Source organism: Anneissia japonica, unplaced genomic scaffold (genome assembly GCF_011630105.1).
Source record: "Anneissia japonica isolate Jap-2015-1 unplaced genomic scaffold, ASM1163010v1 scaffold9668_len1562885_cov226, whole genome shotgun sequence".
Lineage (NCBI taxonomy): Eukaryota > Metazoa > Echinodermata > Crinoidea > Comatulida > Comatulidae > Anneissia > Anneissia japonica.
The window spans coordinates 176,664-190,409 of NW_022711326.1; the positions used below are offsets into that span (position 1 = coordinate 176,664).

Here is a 13,746-nt window from a genome sequence, read left to right on the forward strand (position 1 = left end):
TCTGCCCTCAGAATTTTATCAGTTATTGACCAGAGATGGAGTTGAAGAGTTGAAAAAGGAAAGTACATGTTTTAAAACGAAGCGTAGGATACCCATGACCACATGTTTATGTACACGCTGTATGGCATGCGACATCTTCATGACTTTCATGTAAGCTGACACGTGCACTCCGTAATTGTCGCGACACGCTGATGACAAAATAGGCCTGCGTATTGCGGAAACGGTTGTGGTTAAAACTTTCCATTCACCGTGAACTCCCAAGCGTCGTAAATACGCTCAAGCATTGACAAAATCTAACTTTATAATTATGGAAACACTTTTGGTAGGCCACCTCGCCATTTTTCCTTCATGATAGGGGCCTTTGTTGAAATTATAGGGCAAAAGAAAATTGCATTCAAATTTAATTTTGAAAGTGCCATTTCGGGCTCTGCAGCTGACGCCATCATTGCATTTTGTTCATCTGGAACTTATTCTCCCCTGAGCCCCTCAATTTCAATTCCGGCACTCCCCACTGGATGGCAGTGCAAAATCAAAAATACAAATAGTGATACAACATTCATAAAGTATGCCTAATTAATGATATGATGGTAAATTTCACAAGTGTACAAGAACCTGCGCAATATATGCAAATTGTTATTTTCATTAGTACCGTATAGGCCTATGTTATAAATAGCTGGCCTACTGTACATGAGCAGGGTTGGATTTAAATTCTCATACACTATCAAAACGGGATAAAGTGTTGATAATCAGATAAAGGAATTCATAAGTTAATGACAGGTCTTATTTTTTGTATTGATTCATTCTATCTTATATATTTTGTCATATTATTTTATCGTATTTATTTTTATCTTGTGATTTAATTTCTTACTTAATTCTTGGCTGTTGCAATAATTGTCATATTCTATTTTTAGTTATTTTAGTTTTAAGTGCTAATATTTGTATTAACGCTTTATATTTTATATTCTAATTTAAATTGGTAGTTAAGATGTTTTCAGTAATTTGTTTCGTCACATGTTGAGGGTCCCTAATGATCAGCTTCTGCTGGATGGATCACCCTCATTAAATACGGTTAAAATATTTTAAAAATATAAAAAAAAACACTGAATAAAGCCCCAACCATGACGGGGCCGAGGTGGGTGGACCCTTTATCTGTGAAATGCAAGAGGGGCGGCGCGCGCTAGCGGGGGCCCGGGGCCCTCTGCCGGGGAACTCCGGCTTGGTCAGTGTCTTCAGCATGGTATCTCTTTGAAATAATTACAATAAATCTCTATATCTCTGGCTTGACTGTTTTTCTACATTTGCATTTGTTTCTTCCTTTTTTTTTTTTGCATTACATAACGATACTCCGTATGGTCAAACATTGTATCTATGAATTTGATTCAATATTGGTATTCTGAACAAACGTTCTCTCGTTTATGTAAAATTTTCAGTGTTGAATTTCATAACTTTTCATTTTAAATTTAATGTATGTAGGCCTAAATGAAAATTAATAATGAATGATGACTGAGATATCGCATGTTTCTTTTACTGCATGATACATGAATATTTATAGCTAATAGGCCTATTATTCTTTCATTTTAGAAATATTAATTTTTTATACCGGTATTCGGTCCACTACCATGCGTGTATAGGAAATTACAGGTATGATTTGTCCCATAATATCGTTGGATTTTAAGGATGTATTATTCAGAATTTGTATTAATTTCTATTATTGTCATTATTCCAATGGCGTTTTTGCGTTAGGAGAAATAATATACGAAATGATGTTTGCCTTTCTGACCTGTATGCCATTCCGATGGCGTCGTCTTTAAGATATCAGGCTAGATACCTGGAGGTCGTGTGTTCGATTCCCACCCGAATCACTTGCGAGATTTCAGTCGCAAGCATTTTGGAATGTACTGAGCATTCAGTATTTGTAACACGTCAGGTAGGGCAAACACCATTTCGTGGCATAGTTATTTTACAAAATTTCAATTATTAAATTGTTTTCATTTCGGGAAAACCGTTTTGATATTAATATTATGTCCTGTACATAGTGATTGGCTGATGGTGTCATGCCGTTTGCTAATTATCGATATAACATGACGATAAAATTATGCAGAATCTTGAATTTTGCTTTTCTTCTGTCGACGGAGTAAAAGAACATCCCCGAACGATGAAGATGACGACAACGACGAGGAGGATGATGATTGTTATAACGATTGCGATGATAATGAGATATTGTTGTTGATGAATAAAATTCATTTACCAAATATTTTTATATATTAGCTACAGGTAAAATTGTACATAAAACGTTATTTCTTTTTTTCTGAATTAGGCCTACATTCATAATCAGGGGCGGATTTGAGGTGGGTTATCAACATGTTTTTGATTGAAGTAATTTTTGCACCCCCTGCCCATGACCACATGAAAAATCCTGGATCCACACCTGATGAGTATTATTATACATAAATGATTTTGTAAAATTTGTAGATTAGGAAAAAATTAATTGCTTCAATCTGTGTTTCGCAATAAATAAGCCTAACGATTGAATTGTTGAGGAAGTTCTCGAACGTCTTATATCAAATGTGATGTTGTTAATGCACTTTCAGTTTTGGTCAAGCGATGCTTCGACTCAAAGTCTGCAAAGGAAATTATTCCTGAATTACTTTCCCGAGTAGGCCTATATCCAATTCCACATCGGAACAATTTAATTGTTAAGGAAGTGACAAATTCACGTCATTTCTGGATCCAGGAAAACACGCTTCTTCCTTACAGTATTTCTTTGAATTTGGAGGCCGTACGTTTAAAATACGATTAGGAATATGCGTTTTGCGCAATCAACGGAGGTTACAAACGATGTGTTGTGGGAGGTGAGGAGAAGAGGGAAGACAAGGACGAGGCTGCCGCTGTATGGCCATAACATATCTTTAGTATAGTTGGAGGCCCATTAAATGGAAGGCTAAACGTACATTGGTTTTTTTTTTTTTTTACGTTCTTTTTTTTTCTTTTTCCAATCCTAAGATTTCATTCCATTATTTTCCTGGGTCAGGCTTCTATCATTCATCCACACTATACGTCACTTCATCTTGTACTTGACAATAGAGGCAATATAATACGATAGAGTTATTTAAAATTCTAAATACAGTAGAACGAACGATGTTCGTTCTACGAACTTCTAGGAACCCCTCCTTTGGGACACCCCTATTAAGGGGACACTTTTCAGTGAAAAGAGGGGCAATAATGTTTCAACACTACAGCCAACCCCTATTAAGGGGACAGGGACACTTTTTGAGTGTGCAAAATGGTCAAAACATAGGGCCTACAATTTCACCCCTATTACGGGGACACTTTCTTACTGTATCAAAACAACTATAGTAGTCACAAAATAAGAAAAAAATCATTCAAATTTATATTTTGACACCCTTTGAGCAATAAACTTAACATCAAACCAACATTTTCTCCATCCTTAGAATGGGCATTGGATGCTTAGTGCATGTGTTACTTCGTATAAATAAAATCTTGTCAATTTTGACCATTAACCATAGAGATTTCTTGTTTTGTGTATTTTGATATAGGATTCTAATCTATCCACACAGCCTGAACCCTGATTTCTAAGTTGGTAACACCTATTGTATTCTATCTTGTGCATCCAATAAAAAAAAAAGAATATTTGGTCATTAACATTTCAGTCGAATAAAGAAACAATATCGGGAACATACACAAATTTTTCAGTTTTAATTACATATCTGTTAATTTCATATCTTAAATGAATTATTTTTTGCTTTGCAAATTATAGTTATAAATTAGATAAAATTAAACTGTAACTCATTTAGGTCAATTAAAATAAAATAATAAAGAATATGTCATCATTATACAAAAACATGGCAAAAACCCCTATTGAGGGGACAATTTCACATTTTTGGTTAGTGTCCCTGAATAGGGGTATCCTATTAAGGGGACACCTTATTAAGGGGACACTTTTTTGGTCCTGAAGGTGTCCCCTTAATAGGGGTTCTACTGTAATCATTATGATAGTTCTGTGTCTAGTTTTCTACAATTGAATGTATTGGACAGAACTTGTGGGCATTCTTTTAACTTGCTAAAAAAACATTTTCGTGTGGATTTAAGGTTTTCCTTTGGCAATAGACCGAATTAGCGATTGACGCTGTTCTGCTATGGTGGGTATTCAAACCAAAACAAACGCACGAAGATAGGCGATTTACACAGTAATTTAAGAAAATAGCCTTTATTAAAACGTCTCATACACGCTTTGTGTGTAAAGTTGAGCGTGATTTAAATTTACAAAAACCATTGTTACATGTTTATGAATGTAACGTCATCTTTTCTCTACGATTGTGTCTGCCAAATGTGAAATATAACAAGAATAAATCGTACTATTTTGGGAATAAAACGTACATTGGTCGTGTCTGCCTGTGTAATACAGCATGACGACGGCAGCCGTGTATTCACTCAGTGAATCATGGCGTCGGTCAATGAATGTACTTGTTGCAAAACTCATGAAATGTGTTGTACTTGCAGATTTCAAGGAGAGCTAAGTTATTCAAAATTATTGAATAATGTTCCCAAATTCACACCAATAACTTTGGCAGACTGGATGTTTAAACAAGTAAAAGACTTAACGACAGCACGGAGCTGAACGTTTACAGTCTGGCCTCACTCAATCACCACATCCAGCCATGTCGCGTTGTCAGGAGCCGAGGCCTAGCCTGTAAAAACTCTACGTATATTTAACTTAATGAAAATCAAATCAAACGTCTTCTGATGGTTCTATGCACCTTCCTTAACCTACCAATGTTTTAAAAAGTATTTTACCCACGTACTTTCTTTTTTTTTTCTTGTTTTCCTGGACCATACAAAAACTCGCAAAATTATAGAATAGGAATTTTAGGCTTTGTTTACAATTTTATACACAATCGGCCAAATTGTGATGACGTCATCTTTCGTTGCTAATTCAGTCTATCGCATTGTAGACAATTGAAATGCACTTTCAAATAAAGTTGTAACACCTCCCTCTCTCTAAGTGTTCGAGAATAGACTTGATAAATTCTAGAAGGATCAACCAGTTAAGTTAGGTCATAAATCAAGCATTGAGAATGCCAGGATCAACAAGTTTGGATCTGGAACATAGATGACATTAGTCCTGTGTCCAGTACACCACCTGTAAGTAAACCTAAGTAATCACATTTACTGCTTTTTGTCTAATTACGATCCTTGTGGTTTTGTCTAATGGATATGTTTAGCTTGTATCTTTCAATTTACTAACATTACGACTAATTTTATTGGTCTTGGTAACACAAGAAATCAATAATACAGATGTTATGCCATGATGTGTTTTATTTAAGAATCCTTCTACCCACCACTTGGTCTGTGGTGACTGGTTATTTACTATGGCAGATCAAAAAGTATATTCAAATGTCATTCATATCCTGCCAAATACATATTTATACTATTTGATAGACAGAGACAGAAACAAATGTAAATTGTCCTTCTTACAAGCAATGTGACCAAAATTAGACGTGAAGAAGCCAGAGGCAAAAAATACAGTATAGACTGATCCATAGATTAGTCTTCCTCTGCAGATACCTACAGTATAGACTGATCCATAGATTAGTCTTCCTCTGCAGATACCATAGCTGGGAGAGATGGTAGAGGATTCTTGCATATCATATGCTACAAAAGGTAAATATCAGAATTATAGTACATATAGTGTTTTGTTTTCATCATAAATCTACTCTAATATACTTTGCACCACCATACATGGACTTGACATGCATGCAGGGACATCAAGCAATGGTGCCGATAGAGAGCGCCCTTTTCTAATTGGATTTGTCTATGCAGGGAGCTAGCTAATGATGATAACTTCTGCCACATGCTTTCTGTTATCTGTTTTTGCATTCGGTTTCCATTTTGTTTCCTACCGTAGATTGTATAGTGAATCCATATCACCATATATCACAAAACCACATTGCTGAAATTTTAGGTCGGCTATTACACCACGACCAGCTTCGCCTTTTTCCAGATACTTTCATATGTTTGTTCAAGATAGCAAATTTGGATGATTCTGAAGAAAGAATCTCCAGACTTTTTGAAACGTTTCTTCGTTTAAGTAAACGAGGAGGTCGTTGTTTAAATCCATCCACATTGAATGCTATTGTACAATCAATATTCATGTTTTCAACCTTCACATTTTGTGCGTAATTAAAAACATCATGTACACTTCTTCCTCGATGGGTTGTTGAACTGCGTATTCTACTACTGCTTTGCTTTGTTTCTTTATGTTTCGTAATATCTTGATTCAACATCTTGGAAGCTAAGTCAAGTCTGTATTTTTCCATTGATACCAATGGCCGCAGTTCTTGCGTGAACAAAAGCGGTAAGGCTGTAGAAGCGTTTATTCTTGTCGATAGGCTTTCACCAAAATAGTCTGATAAAGTTTTGTATAAATCATTTACACAAGTAGAAACTGAGAAATCTTTATAGTCCATAGGTGTTAAATGGTCGGACACCTCATTTTTTACGAACACTTCTGGACCGGAGCTGGAACCACCTGATGGTAGCCGACAAGGTGAATCATCATCATTATCTTGTGATTGAAGTTTTGAATGCAAAAGCACTTCGGCAGCCATCTTAAAAAAAAGGGGAAATAAAATAATAAATATATGATACTAATTAACGATATGTTTTGACTTGTTACACGTCATCATCAGGCAGTTGTTTGCTACTACCGGTTTATATACTATTGGTCAAATGTATGACAAACAAGCAAATACTAATGTAAGTAATGCGAATTAAAGGTGAAAACTGTGGTAAGTCATGTATATAAGAGTTAGAATGAAAGAGTGATATTGTAATGAGTTGCTTGTTAAGTGAAGGATTTCCCCAAGCAATGAAAAGGGCTTCTTTAATTTTAAGAAGATAATGATTATTGTATATTATTATAAGGTATAAATGTATTGTATCCCTTATGATTTAAATCCTTAGGCATACAATATTAGACTTAGTATATAGAGAATCACATCATTTATTCCATCCTGAAGTGGAAAGTAAAAAACAAATAATTTGTAAAATATACTAATCATACCTGCAAAGCTCCGAGGACTTTTCTAGCATCTAGTTGGCTCTGATAATTGGAAGTGGAGGCCTCCTCTATGATCATGAACAAGCTTGAGATGTTGTGCAGCAATATTGATTCAATTGCCTAGCAGAACATGTTGATTAGATATTAATGAAATTGTGGAGATAGTTATAACTACAAAATAACAGGAAGGGGGAGAGAGATCCCCTGTTTTACTGACAACACTTTACTGATCCTACCAAACACTTTGGTTTAGAAGCCTGGTGATATAATCTCACCCCCTTCACTTCTACCAAGAGTATTAGTTACAAATTTAACCAGAGGTATTTGGTTCAAACCAGAGGTATTTGGTTCAAACCAGAGGTATCTGGTTCAAACCAAAGGTATCTGGTTCAAACCTGAGGCATCTGGTTCAAACCTGAGGCATTTGGTTCAAACCAGAGGCATTTTGGTTCAAACCAGAGGTATTTGGTTCAAACCAAAGGTATTTGGTTCAAACCTTTCTGTCAGGCTTCTTGGACCCATCAATGTGTGCAACTCATCAATGTTCCTGGGAGTATTCCTAGTGTGTAGCTAATTAAAACTGACCCTGGGTGTAAAAAAAAGCAATCATAGTGTCTTGCCAAACAAATAGGCTTACTGTTGGGTTACACTTGTCTACATAGAAATTGACAATGTGTTAATTACCTGAGGTCCTAAGACCACCAGCCCCATAAGAGCACCATAATGGCAGCAGAGAGGCCTGTGTGGGTCTGTGAGCACTTGCTCAAATGTCTCCACTAGCTGCTGATGGATGGTCTCTGAATGTGATTTTAGTGACCTAAAAACAACAATTGTTTGTTATTAAATAGTATTTTTATTTAAATTAACATTTGCTTATTAGGTTATATAGAGTTACTAGAAGCAGTTTAAAAAAAAAGCTGTTTGCCATACAATTATAAGATTTAATTTGCGTTCTGTATCTATAATATATTTTTAAAGGAACTACAGATATTTTAATGATATTGGTATCACTTTTTATCCTGTATACACATAGGATAAGTAGTTGCTACATAGCAATAGTTTTTATAATAGTACCTTAATGTCTGACCAAGAAGCAACACAGCATATTCCCGAAGTAACCAGTGATCATGGACAGGGTTTACAGAGGCAGATAGCGGTTCCAAGATACAGTGCACCAACGAAGATACTAGATTTTTCAACTTGAGAAAAAAAATGGAGAAAACTTCAAATTTGATTTGGAAAACCTGATATCAGCAATAAGAATTATGTACACACTGTGATGGACTAATGATAAACAGCAGTACTGTACTGTACTGCACAATGAAGACATTGCCCAATTCATCAAAGGAAGGACCCCACTGGAAATAATGGAATAACCCACTGGAATGGAAATTGGTTATCCTTGGTGTGTATCACACTGAAGAAATCCAATCAAATCCGTTGATTTGTAATTGATAATTTCCAACATACCGAACAAGGAAGGGGTAGGCATTGCTCCATATTATTTTGTATTAGGCCAAAAAAAATATTACATTGTATAATATACATTACTTATTTGAAACATCATACAATGTTTTTGGGCTCCTTGGTAACAAAGTACTTGTCCTAGATTTTCAGGGTTGGTCGGTCGGTCTTGGGCAGCATAAATATTTTTTATTGGCCTTATAATGAGACGGTGACAATTTTAAAGGTCTTACATATCTGGTCAATTAATACTTACGTAAGGACCAAGGAAGAGGTTTGAATTGTTGATTAGTGACTGGGCCATGTGCAGCAGTTTGTTGAGTTGCTTTAGGTTGTGGGTGACCTTATTAATGTTACTTGTTACAAAGTTCAGCAGGAAGGGCAGCAGTGCTCCAATCTTGCTGTTACTCCGAAGATCTGCCAAAGCAGCCTAGAAAAATAAACAATAGAAAGATCTTTCACATTAAAAGCATGACCTCTCTTCGATTTTTCTTTCTTCCTATGAATGTCTTCTTTCTGTTCTGTTTTTTTTTTTTTTTGGTTTTCTTGTATTCTCTCTTTTCTTTTCTGATTTTTCCCTTGTACACCGTTTTCTCTCTTAGTTCCCTTTTATCCCCGAGCAATCCCTCAAATTGGTGCATTGAGACTTGTACAATGCGCCTTATAAGTCAAAGATTGGATTGGATATGTATCATAGTGCAGCAACAGTATAATTTTACTGATTATGTAAATGATGAATTGGGATAATCTGGTACCAACACTATTGGCTCTTATTATCTTCTTATTGTGATCTTATTCTGCTGTAAGTAAAAACACCATGAGGCATTTAATAAAACAGACAAGTCTTTAATCCTGAAACTGATCGCAGGCTTAATAGTGAGCCCGAATGTGTAGCAGTAGCAGACATGTTTTGAGAGCACTATTCTCATCGGAGCGAACATAATACATTTTGTGAGAACTTATATGAATTAGAGCATGTGTATGTAAATTGGTGTAAAAGATTTTGCGTTGAAGTTTTTGCTTCAATTGGCGTTGAAGGTTTCGCTTCATTAGTCACTACTGTTTTACTACCAGAACTGATTACAACATCAATACCGGCAACAACACCTCCACCACACCACCAGTAACAACACAGCAACCACACCACAACCCCACCACCAGCAACAACACCACAACCACACCACCAGTAACAACACCACAACCACACCACCAGCAACAAAACCACAACTACACCAGCAGCAACAACACCACAAACACACCACCAGCAGCAACAACACCACAAACACACCACCAGCAACAACAACACCACAACCACACCACCAGCAACAACATGAAGAAAACAACTACAATAGCTTCCCTGAATCTCTGCTCCATTTGAGATTTTAATACAAAATAATAAAGAAAACTGATAACACACTGATGACATACCATAATAGTATAGTCTCCCAAAAAGTGCATAAAAGAATATTGCTGATAATTATTAATACAAATGATACATTTACCTTGATTGCAGCTTCATCTTTGCCTAAACAAGCTGAAGTTACTTGTTCATAATATTCGCTATGTTCGTCAGAGAGTGACGGCCCCAAAGTAACTACAAACCAACATAAAACATTCAGATAAGATATACATTAAGATATTTGGTAAAGTGGATTAAGACAGATGGATAAAGTGGTTTATTAGAATGATTATTGTGTTATTATAATATCAGCAATGTTTTTAAAGTTTCAGTTTAAATACTCCAATGCTTTAAATAATAATTTTTTTCTAACTTTTTGTTAATGGTAGTATTTATTGTGACAAAATGACAGTAAATAATGAACTGAAAGGAATATTCACCTGATGAAGTTTTGGAAGGGTTGCTTCCCTGGTTCACACCTTCAATAGCTAACCATTGTGCTGTATAGAAAACAGGAAAATGTAAAATAACAGAGAAATTTAGAATAAAATGGCTGTTAATATATTAATAAGACTGGGGTACGAGTTTTGTAGATTCAGAATGCTACTGCTTTCCTACATGGGCCGTGTACGCTTATTAGCTTTCGATTGGGAATGTAGAAAAGGAACGCAGCACAGATTCACTCATCCGTGACTGTCATCACATGCATTCTACATTTTATATCAATTTCGATTCTTTGTGACGTGTACACAGATATGTCACGGATGCAAGGATTGAAACACTGATATTCAATACAGTACAATCCTTGTTCTGAACATAGATACGGGTGACAACCATTCCAGATTTCAGAAGAAAACGTTATGCACACTGTTCAGACATGTGCAGTTTAATTTACACGTCATTAATTTCTACATTCTACGTCATCACAAATTGAGAGCTCCGTCATGAGCTTAAGAAGTGGTTGTTTTTAGCTGTGAGGAAAAAACCAAGAAAGGCAATCAACTTTACTATCTACTAACTCATCTCTACTAAGCTGTCTCTCTAACTGATGTCATGATTAATTGTGACAGCTGCTCCTCATTCTCTTATACCGGTAGAAAATGTAAGGGTATATCCAAAACAGTATACATTTACATTTTAGCCCTCCAGTTGAAACATACAGAGAGCAGTTTTGGATTTGAACCAGGAATTCACAGATCTCCATGGTTTAGTGCACATACACCAACTACCACTATGCTACTTTCAACATAATCATCCGATTTGAAAACACAACACTGTATCCCTGTTTATCTTCTTTTCCCTTGTCTACCTTTATAATGTTCAAATCAATGTATATGTCGATTTTACAAAAAAAAAAATTGTCGTTTTTCCTTTTGTCGTTGTTCCCTTGTGTTTGTTCCATCATGTTATGTCTTGTCTTTGATCCTGGAACAAATTACTTTTCATTTTTTCTCTGGTGGAGCCAGCCGTAAAGCCATTTGGGCTTACTTGACTTCTCCAGACACAATTGCATTTGACTTTGTTTGCATCTTTATTATTTTTGTCTTATTACCACCATTATGCATTGTGTGAATAAATATGAATCTGAATCTGTATCAAGTTCAATTACTGTACCTTGAATAGAGTTTTTTCCATTATTTTGATGCTGTGTGATATCCAATGATACATCAGCTAAACTTATTTCTTTGTCTTCAATAAAAAATACTTCTGCTTCTTTGCTGTGTCGAAATGACCTGAAATCTTTCAAATTACTTCCACATATGGGCTGTGAAGATAAAAACACTGAAACGTGAAGATACTGTAACAGCCTGTCTGTGTAATAAACATCAAATTTCATTTGATAAAAACATGTGACTGACATATGCCTAAATGGTCATGATGACATCACATCATGACCATATTCTTCTTCATTTCTTCTTTTTCAGTTGTCATTAGACCGGGTTTTACAACCCATACTGGTCACTTATATCACTGATTAGCTTCTTCAATTTTTCTCTTTCTTCAATTTTCCTCTTTCCATTGCTAGTTTTTGTGCTTGTTTATATCATGACCACATTTTACTAATAGGTACATCATCACTATATATAGGTACATCATCACTATATATGGGCACATCATGACCATATATAAGTACATCATGACTATATATGGGCACATCATGACCATATACAGTATAAATATATCATGACTATATATGGGCATACAACAGTTTTTGGGACAGAGTTTAAGTTCTAAGCAAAAACTGAACTGATTTGATCCACTCTGTGTCATCAACATTTGGTAATACACCATCGGTCAATTTCATCTCTTAAATATTATGATCATATAAATATTATATACAAAATATTATAATTAATTTTGGATAGAGATTCCATTAATTAGCATCAGACAAGGCAGCACAGTCTGGCCAGTAACTGTAACCAACCAAGTACTTTTTGAGGGTTACCATATTCCCACAAAATTACTGTATCATACAAGTAAATATTTATCCACTCCCAGAAAACATTATGTTTAAAAAAATGTTTAACAGTTTAACAGGGGAAAATGCCTGTTAGAATTTTTCCAAAAAGGCAGATAAATTATGAACAGAGATTTATTATCAGATCAGCTTTACCTCAAGATCACTCCAACGTAGCGCTCTATTAAAATCTTCAGACGTAAGTTTTCTTCGCCTGGCATGCTTCATAAATTGCACACTTGACTGAAATAAATATTTAAACAAATTTATTATAATTCCGTACTGGTAGTAAGAAGTTAGAACCTAGTAGTACCAGCCCAAGCCAAAATACATCAAAAACAGGCCATTACAAAAATTCAATATATCCCACAACTAGTGGTGTAGCACAAAGTTGATGTGGGGGGGGGGAGCTCGATGATCAGTTGAGGGGCGCAAATTCGCAGAATAAGGTGATTTTTAACTATTTGACCATGATTTGGGGGGGGGCGACTGGGGGATGAGTAACTTTTTGGACGGTCGTGGGTCACCATATTGCCATTTTGTGGAGGAACTCATGATCTGCAGCTACTACCCCATGCTTTCAATCGCTATAGGCCCAATAAAACAAAAAAATGATTAGGTTTATCATCCCCACCCGCATGTCTTCTGTAGTATTATTAGAAAAAAAAAAAACATTTTGGAAACATTTTTTTTTTTATAGTTTATTTTAAAATTTAAATATTGCTTGTATTATCTCAATCATGTATTTTTACTTTGAATATTAATGCACCAGCAAACAACTGAAGGGTGATTATTTGGCTTTAGCAAAATAATAACAATAAAATTAAAATTCCTCCCTCCCTCATCACTTTTCCAACTTAGATAGGATGATAAACTAATAATTTTGGATCAAGTTCAACGTTATTTTATGGGGCCTTAATGCTTGGACCAATCCGGCGCTGTTCTTCAGCAGGACTACAGTGCTAGGCCTAGGCACACACACACCGAGTCACGCACTCGACACTTTAACGGTTGATAAACACATACTTGAGCCGCTTCTCTCAAACGATAGGTTACATCTTCGGCTAAAGCGGTAGCGATATCATCGGGAAGACTATCGAAGCCTACAGTTCCAGCAATAAGTTTAATGGATTCTTTTGATAAAACAGCATATTTCCTTTCATCTGACATGATCAACAACAAATCTGTATAGGCCTAGGTATAAAGACTTAAAGAGATTTCAGCCAACTTGCATGAATGTTTTGATTCTCACTAGGCCTACCTCGCTACCGATCCCTGTCATCTATAGAGGCTATTTGCACGGCCGCCGGGTTTTAGTACTGTAATAAAAAGTGATTGGCTAGG

At 35.7% G+C, this 13,746-nt stretch overlaps 1 protein-coding gene across 1 annotated transcript; it reads right to left on the reverse strand.

The window, feature by feature from the left end:
- Positions 1–4,200: 4,200 nt before the first annotated feature.
- On the reverse strand, positions 4,201–13,705 carry LOC117107390 (TAF6-like RNA polymerase II p300/CBP-associated factor-associated factor 65 kDa subunit 6L). The gene is made up of 11 exons (XM_033249056.1): positions 13,429–13,705; positions 12,559–12,645; positions 11,559–11,709; positions 10,385–10,444; positions 10,048–10,139; positions 8,802–8,975; positions 8,156–8,280; positions 7,766–7,898; positions 7,085–7,201; positions 5,632–6,629; positions 4,201–5,586 (listed from the first exon to the last, which is right to left on the reverse strand). Exons 1-10 carry the CDS (start codon positions 13,570–13,572, stop codon positions 5,946–5,948), a joined length of 1,767 nt encoding a protein of 588 aa, XP_033104947.1. The 5' UTR covers positions 13,573–13,705; the 3' UTR covers positions 4,201–5,586; positions 5,632–5,945.
- Positions 13,706–13,746: the final 41 nt, after the last annotated feature.

Coding starts and splice junctions, on each gene's coding strand:
- LOC117107390 (XM_033249056.1), bottom strand. CDS start 13,572: ATGTCAGATGAAAGGAAATATGCTGTTTTATCAAAAGAATCCATTAAA. Junction 11,710..12,558: donor TACGTTGGAGTGATCTTGAG/GTAAAGCTGATC, acceptor TTATCTTCACAG/CCCATATGTGGAAGTAATTT. Junction 7,899..8,155: donor CTTCTTGGTCAGACATTAAG/GTACTATTATAA, acceptor TGTTGTTTTTAG/GTCACTAAAATCACATTCAG.